Here is a 25,469-nt window from a genome sequence, read left to right as displayed (position 1 = left end):
AACTTGGAAACAATCCCCTGTCTATTAAAAATGAGTAGCTAAATAAAATTGCAGTCAACCCATAAAATGTACAACCAATGGAAAAAAATAGCAAGCCGTTCACAGAGGAACATAGGTGACCTTTAAAACAGCTCTTCCTGAGAACCCATGTCCAATCCCCAATAATCACATGGCAGCTCATAACTATCTGCAACTCCAGCCTCCTGGATCTGATGCCTTCTGGTCTCCAATGGCACTGTATGCACATACTGCACGGCCATACATACAGGAGAAACTCCCACCCACAAAAAATAATTCAAAAACAGAGTTTGGGTGATGGTGCAGCAGTTAAGAACAGTTGTTGGCCTTGCAGGGGCTAGGATCAATTCCCAGGATTCATATGGTGGCTCACAACCATCTGGAGTTCCAGTTGCAGGGGTCCCCGATGCCCTCTTCTGACCTCCATTGGTACCAAGCACACGTCACACATATATATGTGGTGCAAAATATAAATGTATGTACACATGTGATACACATAAATACAGGTAGGTAAAACATACATAATAAAAAAAAATTAAGACCACCAGTGACTCCACATGAAGGCATGAAAACCATGATTGCTGTGTCCTGACACCAGAGCTCTGGGAAAAGCAGCCCCATCTCTGTCAGAAGTGGTCAGCAGCTGCCCAGGCTGCAGAAGGGACTGTCGGCAGCAGGGCTCCTGTGGACATGCTGGGGATGGGCTATGCTGGCTCTGGTGCTGGTTTCACTGTGTTACACTGTGTTTAAGGGAAGTGTAGCCCTAAAAGCAGCAGGATGAGGGTACGTTCTGGACAATGGGGTCTGCTCTGGTCTCTTCCTGGAAGGAGATTCTGCAGCCTGAGTGAACACTTTGTAGAAGGCTTGGAAAGAGGGATGCCAAGTTTGGATATGGGGATATGTCTCGTGGGGCTGGGCGAGCACTGTGTTCGGAACAGGAGGTGGGTGTCCAGACTGTGGGTGGGACTTTGTGTCAACAGGGCTGCAGGTGGGCCAGGTTTGGAGGAATCGCAAAGTTAAAGTTTCAGAGGTGACAAAGAGCAGGAATTGGTGGCTGTGGGCTCTACCCTGGACAAATAAGTATGTGAGGCCAGAGAGGGCAGAATCATTCCGGTGGCCTTTCTCCCCATCCTGAGTTTTCCTCTCCCCGTGGCAGCTTATTTGGGTCCCAGCTTTGGAGAGTTAGCAGCTCTGTGGCCACTTAGAAAGCTGGAGTTCTGGAAGTCACGCCCTGCCTGTCACTGTTTCCCTCCCACTGAGCCGCCTGAGGTGGTATTTCTCCTTTAAAGTCCCCTCCCTGGCCTGTCTTGTGAAACTCATCTCTGGGCCAGTGCTGGGCTTGTGGGTTCAGTAGTATCAAACACTACAACACTGGTCTGCAGAGCAGAGAGGCAACCTCAGGGCGTTGGCAATGCTGTCCAGCAGCGCCCTTCTCTAGCTCTGATACGCCCAGGGCAGATTCTGTGTAGGGCTGGCTACAGTGGTCCTCAGCGGTGCCTTGGTGAGGTGTCAGCTGCAGCTGCTTAAGGAAAAGCTGGCTCACAGCTTCCGAGTTTCCAGGCTATCATGGTGGGGAGGGAGTGGTATGGCAGCTCACACCCTGGCAGCTAGCAGGGAGGATAGGAGAGAGGGAGAGAGGGGAGAGAAGGGGGATGGGCGAGAGAGGGGAGAGACAGAGACACAGAACACAAGCACCCTTTCTCCTCATACCCCACCCCCACCTTAGATTAACCTCTGAAAATAATGCCCTTAAGCACACCCAGAGGGGCTCGCTCTCTCCCTTTTCTTTTTTTGATTTTTTTTTTTTTTTTTTTTTTTTGAGACAGGGTTTCTCTGGCTGTTCTGGAACTCTCTCTGTAGACCAGGCTGGCCTTGAACTCACAGAGATCTGCCTGCCTCTGCCTCCTGAGTGCTGGGATTAAAGGCTTGTACCAGCACTGCCAGGCTTCTGGGTGTCTTTCAGTAACATTAACCATCATACTGAGGACTCCCTGAAAGAGTCAAAAGAAACATGGTGGCAGGCGTAGCAGCACACTCCTCTGAATCCAGCACTCTTGGGAGACAGAGGTAGACCAGTCTGAGTTTGAGGACAGCCTCTACATAATGAGTTCCAGGGCAGCGAGAGCTACAGTGAGACTGTGTGTGAAAAATAAACAATTAACGAAAAATAAACATGGCGGATCACACCCTATCCTTTAAAAGAAACATGGCGAATCAAGCCCCACACTAGCTGCTTCCACCACAGCTGACTGGATACATGAAAGAAACAATTTAAGGGGGTTGTTTGGCTCCTGGTTTCAGCTCATAGCAGGAAGGGCACCATAGAACAGAGACACCCACACCATGGCAGTCAACACGCACAGGCCCTCCGGTACTGACTACTTCCTCCAGCTAGGCCCTACTGCCTCAAGTTCCCACAACCTCCTACAACAGCAACACCATCTGGGACCTAGAATTCCAAGACAGGAGCCGGTAGGGGACATTCATGCTGAGCCCGTAACAAGCCCTCCACCCTTATGGTTCTTTTTGCTGAATATTAATTACAGCCAAGTCACTGGCACCTGCTCTGCTCTAGTGAAAGCAGCTTGCTTTTCGAGACCTCTATTGTGGGCAAGCAGAGGCATTTACTAAGATGTACTAAAATTAGTCATTCACAATCCCTACTCAGCATTTTCAGCTATACTCACAATGGTGTAAGGACCTATGTTCTAGAATCTGCCACGTTAGTACTGTCGACCCATAGGGGAGGTATGGCTAAATCAGTCAGCAATGGGCAACAGCCATATAAATCTGTATGTTACTAACATGAAATGTTCTTCAAGATGTTTGCAAATAATAAGATACAAAATAGTGTGACATCATTGCTCATTATTATGGATATTAGCCTGTATATAAGAAGTAACATTGGAGTGATGTGTGTACAGTTGTTTGAATGAGATGGCCCCCAGTAGGCTCATGACGTTTTAAGGCTTGGGGCTGAGTTAGTGGACCTGTTGGAGGATTAGAAGGATTAGGAGGTGTGGCCTTGTTGGAGGAGGTGTTTTAAACTGTAGATGAGCTTAGGTTTCAAAAGCCCAGGCCAAGCTCAGTCTCCCCTCCTCTCTGCCTATGGGTCAGGATGTATGTAGCTCTCAGCTACTTCTCTAGCAGCACCCCTGCCTGTTGCCACGCTCTCCGCCATACTGATAATGGACTAGTCCTCTGAAACTGGAAGCCGGCCCCAATTAAACACTTTCTTACTGAGCTGCTGTGGCCATGGTGTCTCTTCACAGCAATACAGCAGTAACTACCACAGTGCAGCAGACCGGTTAGGCTGCCTGGGCATTGTGGCACCTGCTTCAGCCTCAACACTTGGGAGGTAGAGGTTCAAGGATTGCAGGTTCAAAGCCAGCATGAGACACAGTGAGATTTTTATCTCAAAACAAAATGAAACACTGAAGACAAGCCCAGGAGGGTAGGGCTAACACTTTCCTGCAAGTTTCTGCCTGTCAGCTTCTCTATAAGGACCTAGTGTTATCTTCCTCAATAATGGAATTTGGAGCATAAATTTTTGTGCTGGACACCTTATATTATGTTTCAAATTTAACCTTCCCCTAATCATGGACATAGATGTTATTGCCTCTATGGATAAAACTTAGAAGATAGCTCACTCCATCTCACCCGGCTGGTATAAAGACAAAATAAAGATGACTCACCTCAAACCCAGTCTTCACAGGCACACTGTCCCTTTGCTTAGGTGCACGGCTGAGATATGGAGTAGTTAAGTGGTCCAGCACTGGCCTCCACCCCGCACCACAATAAGCACACTCACAGCTGGCTGTGTGAGGTCCCTGCCCCAGGACTCCACTGAGTCTTTGGCACTCTCATGCTCTCTTTCAGGGTCTTTGTGTGACAGGCAGGAGGACTCAGCCCTCATCTGAGAGCAAGAAAAAAGGACGGAGCTTTGGGAGGGAGTGAAGAGTTCCATATCTCCTGAGAGCCCTTCCCTCGCCTTGCATCTTAGGCCACTGGGCCTCACTGATCACAGTGTCCTGCTGACATGAATACTCCTAACGGAAAACTGCAGGAGCGCATCCCAAAGGCAGTGCATGTGCAGAAAACACGGACAAAAAGAGGAAGTACTCATGACTCAGGAGCCACACCGGGGTGGCGACAGGGAAGGTTCTAGGCCAGGTGTCAGGTCCAGTCCAGCCTCTTGTTAGTTGATTGACCTCAGATGGGCATTTAACATCTCCAGATCTTGGTATTTGCATTTAGAAAACTCAGATCATGGTTACAGCACCTAGATCATAGGCAAGATGAAATTAGCCCATATATGTAATAGGACACTGAAACTTGAGCATTAACTTCTAGTTCCGCCTCATATATATATATGTATATATCCTCTAAATTGGATCATAGAGTACATGCTAGTTAATAGAAAACCAATTATTTTGTTCTTATAGGTCACTTGAAAAGGCTATATTCCAAAACATGAACTACCACAATTAACCACTGATGTTTTAAACAGGACTGTCACTCTTGTGTGTAGTTAAATCATGTGCCTTTTAAAGTCGAGTTTACTCTAGGGCCAGGCTGCCCTGGAACTAAGACCTCAAGCTCAAGACAATCCTTTGCCTCCTGGGTGCCTTTTAAATTGGTATTTTTTTTCTTTCTGGTAGCCAGATGTCTTGTGTGCTAAGAACTACTGAGGAACATCAGCCCTTATACAGCTCACTGGAGGCCCAGCTCACCCTCTGCTAATCAGTTCTCAGGGCACAGCCGATCTGCAATTCCACCACTTGCTCTGGCCTGGGAAGGAAATCTGGAAGAAGCCGTGAAGGCAGTGGTTCTTTGGGGGACTTTAGTAGAACTGCTTCTCACTGACAGACAACCATACGTGTGGCACAAGCCCTTGCTTGCATCTCTCTAGGGGACAGTTAGGTCAGCTGCCTCTAGCCTGTCCATGACCGGAGTCTAGAAAAGCTTAAGTCTTCTGCCTCCTGACACCAGTGCCCACACACACGTATACAGTTTGGTTGTACGCTGTGGGCTTTGCTGCTTTTAGTTTTAGTTCTTGTTTTTTAAAGTAACTCATAGGGTTTGTTTTTTTTGACAACTTTGCACTATTTGATAATTTGGAGTGCCATTAAATGTACATATTTTTGGTGTGTGTAGGAGCACAGAAACAGACTGGCAATTAAAACAAACTCACAAGTCAAACATTTGAAGTAGCCAAAATGCAGCTTGAGAGGCTTGTTTCCCAAACTTGCCTAGGGGATCCCCTGGAATACTCAGTATATTCCCAATCCCAGGCCCATGGTCTGGATATATTATCTGGGTATAACAGACCTAAAGAAACCCAGTGTTTTTCATGTTTATGTATGTACACGTTGTTTTCATATGTGCAGGTGTGTATGCATGGGTATGCACATGCATGTGGAGACCAGAGGACCACCTCTGATTCTGATCCTCAGGTGGCATCTACCTTGTTTTCTAAATGGGGTAGCTTACTGGCCTGGAGCTCACCAAGTAGGCTGGGCTGGAGGACAGGAGCGCCTCCCTAACTCTAGGATTACAAATGAGCACTACTATGCCCAGCAGGTATGTTATTATGATCTGACATACTTGAGACTAACAGGGTCCTCTGTGTGTATCCTTAGAGCCTTGAAGACACTGAGTTACCTGGAACCTAAGGGAGCCAGTGGCCAATTGTTAGGCTCAGATGCACCCTCCCATTCCTATGCTGAAAATCACCAATGTGACTGTACTAAGGTGGGCCCTTAGGTGACTAGGTCGTTAGGATAGACCCCATATGGATGGGTTGGGAACCCTTACAGAAGGCCTTAGAAAACAGGTTCACTCTTGTGTAAGGAAGGACACAGCCTTCATCACTTTGCTGTTTTTTCCTCTGCCACCTCAGAAGGACAGACCAGGTGCTCAGCAGACATACAAATTATACTCTGGATTTCCAGTATATGGAGCTTGTGAGCTTCTGTTTCTTATAAATATCCCAGGCAACAGAAATGACTAAGCATTCATCAATAGTAGGTCTCATTTGAGGCCCTAAGGTGCATGGGGCAGAATTCTTAGATTCTATTTTGTTGGAACACATAGCCAAAGGAGGAACAATTTATATTCTACTTACCAATTACCAAAGGCAGTTCTAAACATCAAACATAAACACAAATCCTGAGTATGGATTTGGTTCCACATGCTGAGGCCCCTGAACAGCTAGATGGGAGTCACATTGTTTAAAGTGGATCAGAATTGGGATCCTCTGGAAACTGAATTCTTAGCACGTATGCATGAGTATTTGGAGTGTTCATCTTTCATTAGTTAAGGCATTTACTTTTGGTTTTGGCCTGAGATATGCATGTGCATGTTTGTGCACAGATATGTGTGCCAAAGGTCGGGTTGGGTGGCCTTCCCTGTCATTCTCCACCCTTAGTTTTTCAAAGATTTCTAGAAATCACTGATCCAGCTAGAAAGGTTGGTCAGCAAGTTCTAGACATCCACCGGTCTCTGCCCTTCCAGTGTTGGGGTGACAGACTCATGCCCTGCCATCCCTAATTGCTGGGTATCCAAACTCAGGTTCTCACATGCAGTAATTCCTTTACCCATTCAGCTCTCTCCTCAGCACCTTCCATGGTTTTGTTTTTTCCCTCCCATGTTAAAAACTCACGAGTTGGGACCAGAGAGATGAGTCAGAGGTTAGGAGGAACACTGACTGTTACTCCAGAGGACCAGGGTTCAATTCCTAGTACCTATATGGTGGCTCACAATCTGTAACTCCAGTTCCAGGGAATCTGACACCCTCCATGAGTATCAGGCATGCAAGTGGTACACAGACATACATGCAGGCAAAACACCCACACACATACTTTAAAAAAAAAAGTCAGGGCTAGGGGATGTAGCTCAGTGACATGCACAAGACACTGTACCTGAATTTGATCTCCAGCATCTACTCTCCACATCCCTACTAAAGGGATGGGTAATAAATTGGAATAGAATGAGAAAATTATTCAGTACCCTGTATTTTTTAGTTCCATTCATAATTACAGTACAAAAGATTTCCCTTGCTTATTGAGTTTTTGGGCTGTGCTTTATTTAGCTAGGTTTTCAAAAAATGTTAACCTTTAAATCCCTCAAATTACTAAAACCTTACATTGCTCATATATATATATATATATATATATATATATATATATGAGGAATAGAGTTTACTCTTGAATGTGTGGCATGTTTTGCTGACTCAGAAAAGTATGATTCTGTAAGTTTCAATTTTACAAAGCCCAAGTCACCATTTTAAATAATTCTCATAAATTCCTCCATTATTGAGCCTTGAAGAACTTACTTCAACAAATACTTGGGAAAGGCAGGTCAGAGGGGGGTGTATTATTATATCATTCAAGACAATCTTAAAAGCCATATTTAGGGAGTGTGGCTGAGGTAGAACCTGCCTTGCATGTGTGAGGGTCCAGTGATCCCAAGCACTACAGAAACATTTCTTGAAAAACCATTCAGATCTTTACTTTGAGGGTCTCACACAGATCTGGCTGATCTATTACTTACTCAGTGCAGTCCAGGCTGGCCCTGAATTTGTGGCATTCCTTCTCTCAGCCTCCCAAACTACCGGCACACACCACATGCCTGGCTAAAGCCGTTCTGTATTGGACTCCGCCCTTTATACAGTCAGAAGCTCCATGGGCGGTGGCTTCAGTGGGATTTTCCCCAGGGTAAATCTCTGGGACTGAAACTGCTCCAGCTCCTCTTTTGTCAGCTGATCCCTGGGGGTGAACAGTACACTATTTGTGGCAGAGCCTGGGAGGGAGGCTGATAGGCTGCTACCTCCAAACGTGTCATTAGAAGGTTTGGCAAATACAGTCTGAGACTGTGAGCCAGGACTACCAAAACCAGCCACAGATCCGCCACTTCCGAAGGCAGGGGCCATTGCAGAACCGAAAGGACTCACTGCCAAGGAAGATGGAAACCCTGAAAAGCCAGAGGATCCAAATCCAGAAGCATCAGGGCTCTTGAACGAAAATGAAGCAGCAGACGTGGCGTCAGGTTTCCCAAATCCAAAGGCTGGAGCGGAGGAAGCGATGGCAGAGCCAGCAGAGGGCCCGGTCCCAAAGGCTGGGTGACTTCCAAACATGGGCGTGCTTCCGGAAGGGGCAGTGGCAAACCCAGAGCTGGTTTTAAAACTAAAGTTCTGAACATTATTGCTGCTGCTGTTATCCACTGGAAAACCTACAAAAACAGATTACAGTCAGAAACTGTAGCCATGTTCCTTCTTCCTCTTACTTCAGACTCGTGTAGATACTGAAGAGTTTAGGGGCAAATGAGAACAAGATTAGAGCAAACCCTCTGAACCCCAGGGCCCCGGCAGTTCTGCCAACATGATTCACCTGCACCCATGAGCCCTTTCGGCTTGCCATGCTTTCCACCAGAGTTGCTACACGACAGCTGTCTGGTGACAAAGTCCCCAAAGGCACAGGGGTACACTCCTATCAGATTCCTGAGGCAGTCTTGTTAGGAAGGCCATGCTGGCCCTGAACTTGGTTTTGTGAGACAGGGTTTCTCTGTGTAGTCCTGGCTGTCTTGGAACTTGTGTATATAGACCAGGCTGGCCTCAAACTCAAGAGATCCGCCTGCCTCTGCCTCCTGAGTGCTGGGATTAAAGATGGGCGCCACCAGCCTTGAACTTTGATTTTTTACTTCAACCTCTGAATGCTAGAATTATATGTATATCATCTCATTCAGTTCCCTATGAAGCTGAGAAAATATTCCTAAAGAGTTCTTCTAGAGCTGGGCACAGTGGTTTACATCTGTAATCCCAGTTCTTCTTTCTGCAAGCTGAGCCACCCGCCTCTGACCTGCCTTTCCCAAGCATTTGTTGAAGTAAGCTCTTCAAGGCTCACTAACGGAGGAATTTGTGAGAATTATTTAAAATGGTGATTCAGGGTTTGTAAAGTTGAAACCTATAGAATCCCACTTTTGTGAATCACCAAAACATGCCACACTCTGTCTCTTACCTGATGACCCAAACGTCCCTGCTTGCTTGCTTCCAAATCCGAATGCTGGCGCTGCTTGACTGGCTCCATCCTTTACATCAGAGAGCTTTAAAAAATACCAATAATACAGCACTTGATGAATATTCTCAGGTACTGCTGGTCTACACTACATTTAAAAAACGTATTGCTCAAAAGTGCATTTAATATCTAGCATACAAAATTCCCATAATGTGTTCACGAAAAGGAAAGGATATAATATTCTATAGAATGCACAACCAACTAATATGAACTTTAAAAAAAAAATGTATAGAAGTGAGCCATTATTATCTCTGACTGAGGAATGATTTTAGTTTTGCATTTGTTAAATTTGTAAAAAACAATATATATTACTACCAGAGAAGCATTTAAAAAAAAATCAAGATACATTGTATCCATATGTAAAAATTTCAAGACTAAATAAAATCACATTTTTAAAAAAGTATACTTCAGTGTTTATAAAATTAAACCTCCATCTGTGAGGCACTCTAGATAGAGGTGTAAAGGCTGTCAAGAGCATGCCCAGTCTACTCACATGTTTCAGCTCAAGTGAGGTCACATGTTATAAAAAGCTCACTACTAAAACCCAGTCGACTGTCCTATTTTGCCGATAGACGCCCTTCAAGGAACCTTTAATTGACTCCTTCCAAGACTTTTGTTTGTTTGTTTTTTTGAGACAGCGTTTCTCTGTGTAGTTTTGGAGCCTGTCCTGGATCTCCCTCTGTAGCCCAGGCTGGCCTCGAACTCACAGAGATCTGCTTGGCTCTGCCTCCCAAGTGCTGGGATTAAAGGTGTGTGCCATTGACGCCCACCTAGACTTTTTTTTTTTGAGACAGGGTCTCACTACGTAGACCAGGCCTGGAGCTCATAGATATCCACCTGTCTCTACCTAAGTGCTGGGACGAAAGCTGTATACCGCCACACCTGGCTCCAAGACCCTCTTAATCAAACCAAGCCGGCTGAGCTTCTTCCCCTTGGAAGCATCTTAGATTACCTTAACATGGTTACACAGAGCAGTGGTTCTCGATCTTCCTAATGCTGTGACCTTTAATGTATGTTGTGGTGACACCCAACCATGGAATTCTTTCTGTTGTGATACTTTTGCTACTGTATGAATTGTAATGTAACTGTCTGGTATACAGGATACCTGATATGGAACCTCTGTGACAGGGTCATTTGACTGCAGAGGCCATGACCCACAGGTTGAGAACTACTGACATAGACACTTCATTTTTGACATATTTTAATGAATCCTGACCTACTTATAACTAGCACAATCAAAATTCAGAATACTACTATTAACCTTGGGAGCTCCCTATTATTCTTCCCAGGCAGATAACAACCCTTTCTCGACTTCTGGTCCTACACAATTGCTCATCTGCTCATCACTGCAGACAAGCTGTGTTCTCTTCCATAGTTTCATAAGACAGGTTCATACAAGTTTTTTTGTTCTTTCCTTGCTTCTCTTTCTTGGAGTAATAGTCACCAACAGGTAAAGAAGTAAATGGCTAGACAAACTGAAGTCTATCCATACTCATGATAAAATGAACGATGATAATGTGTACTCAGCCAGCCCAAGATGGGTTGTCTCAGATCAGCAGCAGAGGAACCCTTTCAACGTTAGCAAAGAGTTGAAACATTCATCCCAGAGGATCAAACAGTTTCTTAGACTCAGTTATTACTGTTCTACAAGCTCATCAACAGTGATGGGGTCACTTCTCAGCTGGGGTCAGAATATGCCTAAACAACTGCACTAAATTCAAACGGCATTATACAACGGCAAGGCAACATACACACCTCTTTAAGAGCTTGAATTGGTAGTATTTCCTAGTTTTTAAAGTTAGTCCTTCCCTTGTTAAAAACCTTATGCTAAAAATAGTTTTTACTTTTATTTATCTGCTTTGAGACAAGACCTCTCTAAGCAGACCTAGCTGTCTTGGACTTCAGTGTCATCGAACTCCCAGAGATCTGCTTGCCCCTATCTCCCTAGTGCTGGAACTAAGAGTGTGCTACCATGTTTAGCTAAAATTGTTTTTAAAAAGAATATTGTCCCTACTTTTCTGAGAAACAAATAAGATCTAGGGCTTTAACTATAAGTAATCACATGCAGAGTTAGTTCTCCACAGAGATTTTACCTTTCTAAATGAAGCTCCTTTGCAAAAAGCACTAGGCGGGCTGGAGAGATGGCTCAGAGGTTAAGAGCACTGACTGTTCTTCCAGAGGACCTGGGTTTGATTTCTAGCAACCACACTGCAGTTTCTCAACGGTCTGTGACTCCAGTTCCAGGGGATCTGACACCCTCTTCTGACCTTCACAGGACCAGGCACACATGTGGTGCACAGACACACATGCAGGTAAAACATTCATATACATAAAAAAATAAAAATAAAAAAAGTAATAGAACCAGTGCACACCTCTAATCCCAGCACTTGAGGTAGGGGGAGGGGGCTCTCTATGAGTTCGCGGCCAATCTGGTCTACACACTGAGATCCAGGCCAACCAGATGAGACCCTGTCTCAAGAAATAAACAAAAGCAATAAAAAGCTAGGCCTGGTGGAGAATGTCTATAATCTCAGCGAGGAGGAGGCTGAGACAGGTGGTTCTGAGTCCAAGACCAGCCTGGGCTACATGGCAAGTTGCAGGACATCCTGGTCTAATTGGTGAGCTCTTGTCTCACTAAACACAAAAGCAATAGATGAGATACTTCTTTGAAGAAAATTCTTCAACACTCACCAGAGTTCCTTTGGTTGACATATTTAGGTTTTTTAGTTCATTTATCCTATTCCTCCATTGACTTACTAGCTGCTGAACAGAATTTAGCTGAAGAGAGAAGACAAAAAGAAACTCAGTATTGAATGCTTACCCTGCCCCTGTTTGCCAGAGCTACCCCAGCTCTAGCTGCCTCTCTGTTCACCAATTCCCTGGCTCTCATGGGTGGTCACCTGGCAGTGCAGGATGATGCTACCTGGACAGGAGGGAGTGATGTGGACTAGCATAGTTCTGGCTGTAGACAACAGAAATGATCATTTCCTTCAGATACCCAACTCACTCTACTGACCCACCCATTCAGACCTTCCTTTTGAATGTCTGGTGTTCAAAAGGGTTATCGATTTAGCAGAACTGCTGTTTAGGTCACTTTGTTTTTCTAGTAAAAATCATGGGATCTGCACCTAACAGAAGCAGTAATATTTTTCAAAAGACAGATGGTTTGAGTTCTAGGGCTGGTTGATGGGTAATTTATAGTAAAAAAGAATGTCCCTAATCGCTATAGTACATCATTATTAGTTTAGACGACTAAACAATTTCAAAGAGTCTTTAAAAAACGAAAAAAGGCATTGTTTTTCAAAAACTTAACAGCCCTTCCCGAAAGTGCCCAAACACAAGCAAGCCACGGCAAACACAGACACAGTCATTGACAGCCAATTGCTACTGAGGGAGAGGAACAGGAAACAAACTTACATAGCTCTGTAAGTTATTGCTGGTTAAGAAGTTATGGTATTCAAGCCTCAACTCTTCTGGTGAAATGTCTGTGAAACCTGAAGTGAGGAATCAGTTGGAATTTAAACAGTAGGTCATTGCTGATTCTGGTAGTAGAGCTGGTGTGCTAGACAAGAAAATGTGCTAATGCTGGTTATCAGAAAAACTTCAAGGTCATAGGAGAACAATTCAAAGCCCAGATACTAACGCTTAAATTATTAAATTAGAAGAAAATACAGCTATTTCATCTTTGAATGAAGAATTCTGTAAAGATAAAGGGCAAAAGGAAAATGGAAGATCTGATCACATACACATTCAAACTCTAGTCTAAAAAATGCTCTTAAGTCTATAATAAACAGATTTAAAAGGCAAATGATAAATCAGGAAGACCACAATTGCATACACAAGAGTTAATGTCTTTAATACAGAAGTACTATTCCTAAGTCAGTACAGAATATGGGAAAGACAGAAAGTACAAGCAGTTTGCTAGAACTACAAAAGGCTAGTAAATAAAAGAAAACTTACAAATGTAACGTAGTGATATAATGCTCTCCTTACAGACTGGCAAACATAAGAACAGATGATCATTACTGTTACTCTGTGTGTGGTAATGGATGCTGTTCTGAACATGCTAAGGAATGTTCTGGGGCAAACTGTCCATAAGCAATGTTCACAGACTCTGACCTACAATTCTCGAATTTAAGTTCAGATACCTATAGTTATGCATGTATGCAGACAAAGGACACTACACAAAAGGATGCTTATTCTTGTACTTTCATTGATAAATTAAATGTAGAATACCAGGGGTTAGGAAATAAAGCTCAGTGGTAGAATGCTTGCCTGGCATGTATGAGATCTTGGGGTCAGGCTGAAAAAAAAAGCAAGCACAAAGAAAACAAAACTAGATGATGGTCACTTTATATAGCTAGAAAGAAATATATAAATACATAAACGATGTGGAGTATGGATGTTTTGCCTGCATGAATACATGTGTACCACGTGTGTGCCCAGTGTCAGATCCTCTGGAGCTGGAGTTAAAGACAGTTGTGGGTCACCATTTGGATACTAGAAATTGATCCCAGGTCCTCTGTAAGATCAGATAGTGCTCTTAATATGCATATATTTTAAAGGAAATACCAAAAAAAGTTTCTGTTTCTCTATACTACTTAGCAATTTTTACTGTCCACAGCAATGACTGTACCTTTTAGCACTGAGAAGACTAAGAAAGGAAATGTTCCTATTTTCTACAGACTTCCTTGGAACCCAGCTACCATTTAGTGGCACCAACAGTCAGGGCAAAAAGCACTTAGGAATCATACTAGATTTGTTTTTCTGTACCTAAAATATCAAAGTTTGGTTCAAAACAGAGCTCCTATTTGACCCATTTCGTCTCCACAGCCGACAGCTCTAACTCATCAGCAGCAATCACTTCTAACTTGCCTCCCTGTCTCTCAACCTGCTCCTGCTCCCAATAGCTCATTTTCCCTCTGGTACCACTGAGTGAGCTTTTTAAAATCGGCCTACATCCTTCTGCTTAAGCGCTTCATATGTGTACACCCAATGTAATTAGACTCATACCAGGTGAACCTTGGCGACCGCCCCGGCTTTATGCTATATACTATTTCTGTGAGTTTCTTTCCTCAGTGATTTTGGCTCATGGCTCTGACCTCAAGGCCTTTGCACTAGCTATCATAATTGCTAGGGATGGTTTCCCCAATCTTATATAACAGGTATCTTCTCTTCATCCAGGGCTTAGCTCTAACAGTGTTTCATAAGAATGTTCAACAACTCTCCAAGAACTCTGTCCATCTCAATTACTCAGTATTCTTTCAAGGCGTGATCAACCAGAGTTTCTTATCTGAATCACAGAACACAGAAAATTACTCGAATAACTATTTTCTCAGGTTTTGGAAGGGTGGTGTTAACTTGACACTCTTGGGAAGAGCCTCAGTTGAGGATGGGCCTGTGAGCATGTCTATGGGGCATTTTCTTAATTACTAATTGATTCATGAGGGCTGAGGGCCAGCTCATGTGGGTAACGCCATCCCTAGGCAGTTAGACCTGGGCTGTGTGAAAAAGCTAGCTGAGCAAGCCTGGGGAAGCAAGCCAGTGAATGGTGTTTCTCCGTGGTTTCTGCTACAAGCTCTATCTGCCTTTAGTTCCTGTCCTGGCTTCCCTCAATGATGGACTATTAACCTGTAAGCCAGACAAAACCTTTCTTCTCCAAGTTCTTTAGGGTCATGGTGCTTACCACAACAGCAGAAAAGCAAACAAGGACATGGTACAAAAGAAATATTCTGGCTACAGAGGCAAAATTAGCTCTTCATAATGAACCGTGCATATATCCACATACATTTATTTTCCAAAACAAAAAATAAGATTAGTGAGATGAACAGCAAATCTGTCTACAGATCTCATTAACATTTGGCTTAACAAACTGCTAGATTTTCTAAAAAATATATTCTTTTTAATTATGCGTATGTATGTGCATCTGTTCTGGAGTAGTGACACGTAAGTGCGGATGTCTGCAGAAGTCAGAATGCAGCATGGTATTCTGTCCTGGAGCTAGTTACAGGACAGTTATGAGCCAGCCAACATGGGTGCAGAAAACTGAATTCACGTGTCCTACAAAAGCAGTACACACTCTTAAATGCTGAATGGCATCTCGCCAGCCCCGACTACTGGATTCCTGCATGTGCTTCTGTATGTTTCTGCATTCCCTCCACTGTAGTGTGGTTGTTGTGCAAGACCTACATTCCACAAATATGTCACTGGAAAGAAGTCAATGGCCTTTCCAGATAAACGTGGATATTCTTCTTCGACAACGCACCAATACCGGACAAGCGGAGTAGAAGGGTTTGGGTTGTTTTGAGACAGGATCTCACTATGTAGCTCTGGCTGTCTAGAACTCACTATGTAGACCAGGCTGGCCTTCAACTCACAGACACTTGCTTGCCTCTGTCTCTCAAAGTGCTGGGATTTTTTTTTTTTTTTTTCCAAATGTGTGTGCCACTACGCCCAGACAAGTGGGTGTTTTTTCTTTCTTAAACTTCAAACATTTGAAAAGCATAATAGATGTATTTTAGAAGCAACTGCATTTAGAAAATTCTACATTGAGAGAAGATGTTTGGATACAACACACACACACACACACACACACACACACACACACACACACACACGGTGACATAGTATGGACATACTTGTTTGATTGCTCATGCACACTGGACAGAACTGCACTCTTTTATGATACCATCGCCACATGGTTAAACATGAGATTTAAGGCTTCAATTGACCGCACTTGGATGCATTCAATAGGAAACAAATCAAAGAATGAAAAACAGGGAAAAAGCAATTAAACTAGAAACTCTTCCTTAGTGGGAGGCTTTTAAAGGTCAGTTATAATGCAAACTCAAAAGCTAATCAACTTTTTGTGTTGTTATAATTCATTAGTTTATCTTGGACTCAGAATAGATTTCAGTCAGCATGATTCTGTAACACAACACTTCAGTCTGGAAGAGTATTAGCTAAGATGTCCTACAGAATTTCCATACATTGACACAGGGCATTCTAAAACCAACCAACCAACAATCCAACCAAACATGTTCCCCAGTTACCTGAGATGTTAGGTTTCTTTTTCACTGGTGAGTAAACAGAAAACATCCACTGCCCCGATGATTCCCAAATCTCTACATCTTTAACAATTCCTTCCCTGGAAAAAAGGAGAAAGAAAATGAAAATAAATATAAATGGAAGAATAACGGATATTTTCATTTGCTTGTTAAAATTTGTTATTTATGAAGTTGAATGATTAAAAATTAAAATTCTAGTAAATAAATATATACATTTACATATTTTTCATTCTATTTTCTACACCAGAAGCTCACAGAAATACAAATTACAACCTGAGTGTGGTGGACACAGCTGTAATTCCAGCACCTAGGTGGCTGAGTGTAGCAGGAATCTTAAATGGCCTTTTTAATAAAATCAAACCTGAGGCCAGGTATTAGGGTAAATGCTGGGAGATCAGAGAAGCAGAACAAGCCACGGTTTCCTCACCTCGCCAGTTCCTCAGCTGATCCTGTTTCCTCTGACTGAAAGCTTCTGAGTCCTTATCTGAATGAATCTCAGCTGAACTGTGCTGCTCCAAAGCCTAAAAGCTTAACAAGCCAAATGCTTCTAGTTTCTGCCTTCACGCCTTATATATCTTTCTGGTTTCTCCCATCACTCCCTGGGATTAAAGGCTCACTTTCTGGGATTAAAGGTGTGAGTCACCATGCCTGGCTGTTTCCAATGTGGCCTTGAACTCTCAGAGATCTGCCTGGCTCTGCCTCCCGAATGCTGGGATTAAAAGCCTGTGCTACCACTGCCTAACCTCTATGTTTAATATTGTGGCTGTTCTGTCTCTGACCCCAGATAAGTTTATTAGGGTGCACAATATTTCAGGGAACACAATACCACCACAGCTGAGGAGGATTTTGAGGCCAGGTAGGTAAGACAGTTTCTTTCCATCTACCATGTGACCATTAGCAAACCAATTAGGTATCACAAAGAATATGTTATTACACTTAGAATCACAATAAACAAAACTTTGCCTTCTTTACACATATATATGCGCACGTGAGCACACACACACAGACAGACAGACAGACACAGACACAGACACACACACACACACACACACACACTCTTGATGCTTGCCCAATACACTTAAAAATTTAAATTCAATCTTCATCACTTCAAAAACCAACAGCTAGGCACACACCTTTAATCCTAGCAGTCTGGAGGCACAGATAATGAGATCTCTGTGAGTTCCAAGCCATCGAAGGGAGACCCTGTCTTAAAATAAAACAACCCCTGCTCATCAAGAAAAGACCCTATAGAAATCCACTGGTTATGTTACTTCAAATAGGGTAACTGAAATTGAAGTTTTACAAAGAAAAATAAGCATTCTTACCAGTAATCTTCAGGACCACAGTTGTTCTGACCTTGTAAGCAGGACCAGCCTTTGAATATGCTAATCCAGGTTTGCTTACTCTGGTTTTCAGTATTATTCTTTTTCAAAGAAAACACTAAGTGCTTCTGGAAAAACCAAGCAATTGGATGGTGACTTTCTAGAAAACTTTAACTTACAGAAGTTTCTTTTCATCTTTCTGCTCATCAGAGACAGGTGACGCAAAAGGGTTTTGAGATGATTCCAAGCCTCTGCTGGTGGAAGCGCCAGAGTCAAAGGAGCCGAATACTGGTTTGTCTTGATCTCTGCTGCCACCCCATGGCATAGACTTGGAGAAGCTGGATGGCTGGATGACATTGGAGTACCTCTGGCTGGTGGCATTCCACCCGCGCCTGTTGCTTCCTAAAATAATCAAGATTGGTAACTTTTTCAAATCTTGGAAATCTCCATTACATTTTATCTTATTATTTCTAGAAATTATATAAACGCTAATAAAGTGCTATTTTCTACTATTTTTAAATGAGAATCCCTTTATGATTTACAGCTTTTTACATGTTATAACAAATCACATGTTCTAATTGCATTGAAAAAACGAGGTCAAGGCCAGGTGTGTTGGTGTGTATCTTTAATAACAGCACTGTGGAGGCAGAGACGGGCAGATCTCTGTGAGTTCTAGACCAGCCAGGACTACACAGTGAGGCCTTATCTCAAACAAACAAAACAAAAACCCCAAACCAAACCAACCAACCACCACCAACAACAACAAAAATGACATCAATGGGCTGGAGAGATGGCTCAGCAGTTAAGAACACTGGCTGCTTTTCCGGAGGACCTGGACTCATTTCCCAGCACCCACATGGCAGCTCACAGCTGGAACTCAAGTTCCAGGGGATCCAACATTCTCACAGAGATATACATGTAGGCAAAACACCAATGCACATAAAATAAAAATTTTAGAAGATGAGATCAAGAGGATTAGAAGTCCATAGGAAAATAAAGATACATTGCTGAGTTCAGCTTTTATAAGTCTATTAACCTGCCTATGAACAGAAGATACAAGTCCCAAGCTTCTTTAGTGAAGAGCCTTTGCCTAGGATGCTCAAGGTCCCTGGTTTGAACTAGTGCTGGGTGTATGTTCGGGAAAAGCTGTGTTTCCATTAATTTGCTTCTTCACAGACAATGGATGAAAGAGAACAATGAATACACTGGTCAGTAAAGAGGACTAAACTTTACCGTCTGTCCTTAACAGATATTTAAAGACCATTTGTCTGTTTTCCCTCTGTGGATGCAATATCTACATACTTACCTTTCATATGGAGGTTACAGAGCTCACTAGTAGGTGGATAAAGTACAGGGCAGATTTCTAACACTTCATACATATAAAAAAAAAAAGAATCGACTTCTTTCCGGTTTTCATATTATTTTTAATTTTATCACTAGTTGAGGCTAGGATGAAGATAATTATCTTATGATTGATTTGGAAAATATGTCATTTAACATATACTAAAAATGTAACAATAGGTGTACCTGTATTCTAAACTATTTCATAAATCCAAAGAGAAATAGAAAATGGAAGAGACAGCTGAAGTAGGAATTAATGGCATTTTGTTTTGAAGTTCCAAATCTTTTGTGTGTGTGTATGGGGGGGGGGGGATCACACAGCATAGAAATGAATTTCCTTTATGCTGCATTAGATGGCCCTAATTTTGGCCTTGAAACTCCAAAGCATTCTTTTTCTTTCTTTTCATCCTAAAGTTTTATTTGTATTTTTTCATCCAATTATCTATCTACCGAACGTTTACTTTCAAATTACTACACTTAAAGTAGGTTTCCAGACACGACACAATTAACATTACTCTCAGCAGTTCCTGGGAACACACCAGGATTTATCAGAACGTGAGTCCTAACTTTTGGAGTATTTCACTAATCAACTGTAGATGGACGGCACAATCTGTCTCCTCCACGAAGAGAATTGAACATGAAACCACCATGCAACACAGAGGATTAAAGCCTTAAAGACGAGAGGAAAGAGAAGCAGCCAGAGATGAACGTCAAAAACTAAGTTCCAAACTAAGAAAATAAAAAATATTAGTTTGACTTTTAAAACCTTGTTGTTGTACGGCAGGTTTAATGCCTGGCCCCTGAATACTCTTTCCTCAAAACCTGTAAGGTTCTTAGCCCAGCGTCCCACCCTACTAACTAAAGCCCAAATTTTAAGTAGGGCAGTAAGTCTGGACTGACCCACGCGAATTCTCCCAACCACTGCCATTCACCAACAAAGTGGTTTTGATCAAATATACTTCTAATTTAAAAACGCAGTGTTTGATACGAACACCCACGCCCAAAGCCCTGTCCTTGTCTGATCGTCCGAAACGACTACCCTAACTGGGGTGGGGTGAGCGTCCACATCTGGGGACCCTGGCTCGCGGCGCCGGCGCGTACCTGCGGGCGGCGGCTGCTGCTGTGGCGGCGGCTGCCGGGCCACGCCCGCGCCCCGGGTGCCAGGGTGCTCGTTCCAGCAGCGGTCTCCGAAGCGGCACCGGCCTTGAAGAAAAAACTGGCAAATGGTCATCGTAGCGCGGTCCCAGCTACGCGGTCTTGAAGTCAGCAGGGACAGCCAGCTTTCAACCGAAGCCCCGTCGCCGATGTGACGTCATCCCTCCGCGCCCAGAGGTTCTGTGACCCGTCCCCAGTGCGGTGAGAGGCGTGGGCTTTAGCCAATAGGATTTGAGAAGAGCAGACCTGCCCACTCACGTGTAAAGATGTCCTGAGAAAGCGGGGTGTTGAAGAGGTACTGGGGCATTGGACCTGAGGACCGGACCCGAATCTAGAGGGTACGTGATATAGCAGACAAACACCAAGGCTCTAGTTGGGTGTAGTTTGCGAGGCTCAGTCGTTCGTTACATTTATTTAGCAAAAAAAAAAAAAAAAAAAAAAAAAAAAAAAGTAAAAGAACGACTCAGAAAGCCGCTGTAACCAGAAAACGGACTCGCTGTAGGCGAAAAGTGTAACAGCTCCTTAGTTGATACTGTCTTCCTGCACACTGAGAAATCCTGTTCGTAAAATTTCACGTAAATATTGCCTTTTGAAATTTTATCAATAACGAAAATTGTCCGGAAAACTGACACAGAAGCAGCCTACTTTTTTTTTTTTCAGATGCACAGCTTCAAATAAGGGTTTCCTGAAAACATTCCATTTCTCCTCTTCTACTACTTCTCTTCCTCCTCCGCTTCCTCCTATTCTTCCTTTTCTTTTTCTTTCTTTCTTTCTTTCTTTCTTTCTTTCTCTCTCCCTCTCTCTCTCTCTCTCTCTTTTTTTTTTTTTTTGAGATATAATCATACTATATAGCCCTGGCTGGCTTTGAACCCACAGAGACCTACCTATCTGCTTCCCAAGTGCTAGGATCAAATACACCTGGATATTCCATATATTAACTTTGCAGTTCTCAAACAAGACCCTGTATCAGTATAACATAAGTATACTATATAAAAGCAAAATGAAAGTGCTCTTGGAAATCAAAATTGGATAATGGGAACAAACTAGGAGTTGAAGACAGTTCAGGGTCTCCTAAGACTTAAAGCACATCTTTAGTCTCATTTTACATCTTGGTTATGCCAGAGGATGGGAAGGTGTCAAGCAAAATTCTAGTTACTAAGTTGTGGGAGCCTGTTTTTGGGTTCCTTGTGGCTTTACCCAGCAGGTCTGCATAGAGGATGATTAGGGCCACCAGCCTGAGTGCAGGTGTCTGAAATGGTCTGCACTTGGCTGTGCTGGGGGAGGAGGTCTTTTGCTCTGCCCCTTGGCATCTCTATAAATACCCTGGGGCAGAGACAGTCGGAGCCCGTTGGGAAAGGTTCCAGGCCCTCTCAAGACTATCCTTTATTTTCTATCTGTTTATCTCTGCACTATAAATCCTTCTAATATTTCCTGCTGCTCACACTCAAGAAAACTCTGGGGAGCTGTGGCGTTCGTGAGTAAATGCCCCACACTAAGTATAACACCTGTGATGGTTAATATTGTCAAGCTGTATACATTTAGAATCATAGATACATATCTCTGCATTTTTAAAAAATTTATTTTAATATGTATACAGTGCTCTGTCTGCATGTGTCCCTACAGGCCAGATCTCATTCCAGGTGGTTGTGAGCCACCATGTGGTTGCTGGGAATTGAACTCAGGACCTCTGGAAGAGCAGTTGGTGTTCTTAACCACTGAGCCATCTCTCCAGCCCAATATCCCTGCATTTTGAGGTGTTAGATTTAGAATACCCATAGAGAAAATTTTTTTCTCTCTGAATGTCTTATTCCCCAGTTTTGAGTAATACAAGGCACAATTTAGGGTTTTGCTTTAAACATGCTGCTTTTAAATAACAGATTTGACAGTACATTACAAACAGGAAGGTGTTGTACAACAGCAATAGTAGGCTTTTGAACAAATGTTTTTTGTTTCCTTTAGAAGTAGCACACTGGGGGTTGAGGATTCAGCTCAGTGGTAGAGCGTTTGCCTAGCAAGCACAAGGCCCTGGCTTTGATCCTCAGCTCAAAAAAAAAAAAAAAAAAAAAGAATCCCCATAGATACACACCTCTGGACGTGTCTGTGAGGAGGCTTCCAGGAAGGTTTAACTGGAGAGAAGACCCCCTGAGTGTGGGCTGCACCATTTATGGAGAGGGGTCACACATCATATAAAAGGGCAAATTCGAGCTGAACATCATTGCTGCTTCCAGACCGCAATGCAATGTGACCAGCTGCCTCGTGTTCTTGAAGTCCCTTCCAGGCTACCATGGACTGTACCTTTCAACTGTGAGCCAGAAGCAACCCACTTCCTGAGGTTGCTTTTGCCAGGCTTTGTCTCAGTAATAGGAAGAGTATGAGCACATTCTACACAGCTCTCTATGCAGTTGTAACCCAGGCTGGTGGTCTCAAAGTTAGTCATCCTCCTGCTTCAGCCGACCAAGGTGTGAGCTACCACACTTGCTTCAAACTACTTTTTACCACCTCCCCCACCCTCGCCGACACACACACACACACACACACACACACACACACACACCAAATTAGTTTGTTATGTTATAAAAAGGAGGAAAACTAGGAAGATCAAAGTGAAATTTTAAAAACCTTAGGAGGAAACAAGATATTCAAAAGGATCAATCAAATGTTAAATTCTGCAACCAGTGAAATGCCCTTTCATATTACCAGTTTACTGAGGCTTAGTGAGAACTGGTTTGGTGTCATATTGGATGGAGTAAATTGGATTTTAAGTCTTTGGTATAGGTTAAGATTCTCAATCTTGGTTTTTTTTTTTTCCCCTAAATATCTCCTTTCCCTTGGTAAACTCAGTAAGCTTTTTCCCTTAATGCACACAAAGCAAAAACGAATATAGGATTAGTTGAATAACTGTTCATTAAGTGGCATATCTTATTTTGATATGGGCATATTAAAATAGTTAATGACTCAAAATTTTCATGACATGATAATGTCAAGTTTTAAAAACTAGACCACAAAGCCACAATTCCTGTTTATAGTATGTAATAATTTTTGGCTACTAAACATTCATTCTCAAATTGTGATTTTCAAAACTTAATCATGTATTATCAAAATAGGCGACTTCCAAGGACAGAACACCAAACCCAAGGTCTACTGAAATGAAGGCAGAGCACATTACAGGAAAGGAATTTTGTACACAACGTAATAAATTTTGAATCCAGTTTACTTGTACCCATTATCCTGGCTTTGAGAATTGTATAGAACAGTTCTGGTGGGGAGGCAATTCTTATTGGGATCATGATATAGACTACTAGGGGTAAAGCTATGGTGATATTTTGTATAAGCTCTAACAAATAAAGCTTGCCTAAAGATCAGAGGGCAGAACTAGCCACTAGTTAGCCATAGAGGCCAGGCGGGTGGCACACACTTTTAATCCCAGAACTCAGGAGGCAGAGGCAGAAGGATCTCTGTGAGTTCAAGGCCACCATGGGCTACACAAGATTGATCCTGACTAAAAGAGAAAGAGCCTGGCAGTGGTGACACACACCATTGATCCCAGCACTTGGGATCTCACGCCTTTAATCCCAGCACTAGGGAGGTGGAGACAGGAAGTAATGGGGCTGGGCGGAGAGAGGAATATAAGGCTGGAGGGACAGGAGCAGGGGGCTCCCTCAGTCTGAGGATTTGGCAGAGGTAAGAACTCTTGTGGCTGGCTGCTCTGCTTCTCTCATCTTTCAACTTTTACCCCCTAATATCTGACTCCAGGTTTTTATTAATAAGACCTATTAGGATTCATGTTATATCAAACTTGATACAATGTGTTCTAGTTAACACAGCCCAAAAAGAACAGCTAGTATATTTAAAATATTTTAAGCAGTGCTCCATATTCTATATGGGCTGTCGCTTGATTAGTATAACCACATTATAGTATGAAAATGAGTATTTTGTCACCAGAAAATTTAGCCACATTAAAAATGTTTTATTTGGGGGCTGGAGAGATGGCTCGGGGGTTAAGAGCACTGGCTGTTCTTACAGAGGTCCTGAGTTCAATTCCCAGTACCCATATGGTGGCTCCCAACTATCTGTAATGAGATCTGGTGCCCTCTTCTGGCCTGCAGCCATACATGCAGGCAGAACACTATATATAGTAAATAAAACTTTAAAAAAAGTTTTATTTCATGTTTGCCTGCACATATGTACTCATGTGCTTCACTGTATGTGCCTGGTACTTGAGGAGGCTAGAAAGAGGGCATCAGATCCCCTGGAACTAGAGTTGTAGATGGTTGTGGGCCTCTGAGTGGCTGCAGAGGACCACACCTGGGTCCTTCTGTAAGAGCATCAAGTGCCATCTCTCCAGTTCCAACTAGCCACATTTTTATATAGAGTGCAAAGTTAAAAATCCTACATATAAATGTTCCAACAGTCAAATCTGGAGGTGTAGGTGTAGGTTGCCCAAGGCTGGAGTTTCTAAGGGTGTACTGGGTGCTCCTCACAAAACTCATGTCTACCTAGAACTCCAGAATGTTTTCACTTTAGAAACAGAATCTTTGCAGATGCAATGGTTTAAGATAAAGTGCCAGAACCTTCTGATGTGCTGGTGCCTCTCCTTAGTCTCAGCAGTTGGGAAGCAGAGGCAGGTGGATATCTTGTTTCCAGGCCAGCTGGGGATGGCTCCAAGGTTAAGGGCATTAGCTGCTATTCTAGAGGACCTGCATTCAATTCTCAGTACCCACATGGTAGCTCACAACTGTCTATAATTCCAGGTCAGGGGACCTGACCCCCTTTTCTGACCTCTGTGGGCACTAGGCACACACATGGTGTACATATATACAGACAGACAAAACATTCATACACATAAGTAAAAAAAAGGAACAGAGCCCAACTGATTGCTGTATTTATAAAAGAACTATGTGAAGATACTTACACAAGAGGAAAAAATGGCCATGAGAAGTCCAAGGTAGAAGATTGTGCAATGCAGTTATAGGCTAACAAGTAAATGCCAGGGACTATTGGCAACCAGCAGCAGAGAGGAGAGGGTATGGTGGTTTTGCCCAATCCTCCAAAAGTCAGATTTGGAACACCTGGCCTCCTAAACAGTGAGAATACATTTGTTTTCAGCCATTAAGTATGTGGTAGTTTGTAGCAGTCTAGAAAGCTAGCATGTGGGAAACAAAGGGAGTGGTTACTAGTATGTACAGGGTTTCTTTTGGAGGGATGATGAAAACATTCTAAAACTCTGAGGATTACACAGATTGAATATAGTAAAAGCCACTAAAATGGTACAGTTTAAATGGATGAATTGTATGCCTATGGATTACATCTCAATAGAGCTGTCTGTACATAAAAACTCAACAGATAAATCTCATATTTTTCCAAGTTCATTTTTAATTTAAACATTTTAGTCTATTATAACCTCCATATAGAGAAAAATTAAAAATAGAAACACTTTCACAAATTTTAAAAACATTAATGAACACACTTAGAATGAATAAACAGAGCAAATC

General features: G+C 42.9%; 1 protein-coding gene across 1 annotated transcript; it reads right to left on the bottom strand.

Moving 5' to 3' along the window:
- Window positions 1–6,990: 6,990 nt before the first annotated feature.
- On the bottom strand, window positions 6,991–20,243 carry Nup42 (nucleoporin 42). Its single transcript, XM_036182837.1, has 7 exons — window positions 19,924–20,243; window positions 17,661–17,883; window positions 16,145–16,239; window positions 12,510–12,586; window positions 11,784–11,870; window positions 9,036–9,120; window positions 6,991–8,250 (listed from the first exon to the last, which is right to left on the bottom strand). Exons 1-7 carry the CDS (start codon window positions 20,051–20,053, stop codon window positions 7,685–7,687), a joined length of 1,263 nt encoding a protein of 420 aa, XP_036038730.1. The 5' UTR covers window positions 20,054–20,243; the 3' UTR covers window positions 6,991–7,684.
- Between the last annotated feature and the right edge of the window lie 5,226 nt (window positions 20,244–25,469).

Source organism: Onychomys torridus, chromosome 3 (genome assembly GCF_903995425.1).
Source record: "Onychomys torridus chromosome 3, mOncTor1.1, whole genome shotgun sequence".
Lineage (NCBI taxonomy): Eukaryota > Metazoa > Chordata > Mammalia > Rodentia > Cricetidae > Onychomys > Onychomys torridus.
This window is presented reverse-complemented; position numbering and strand designations above follow the sequence as displayed.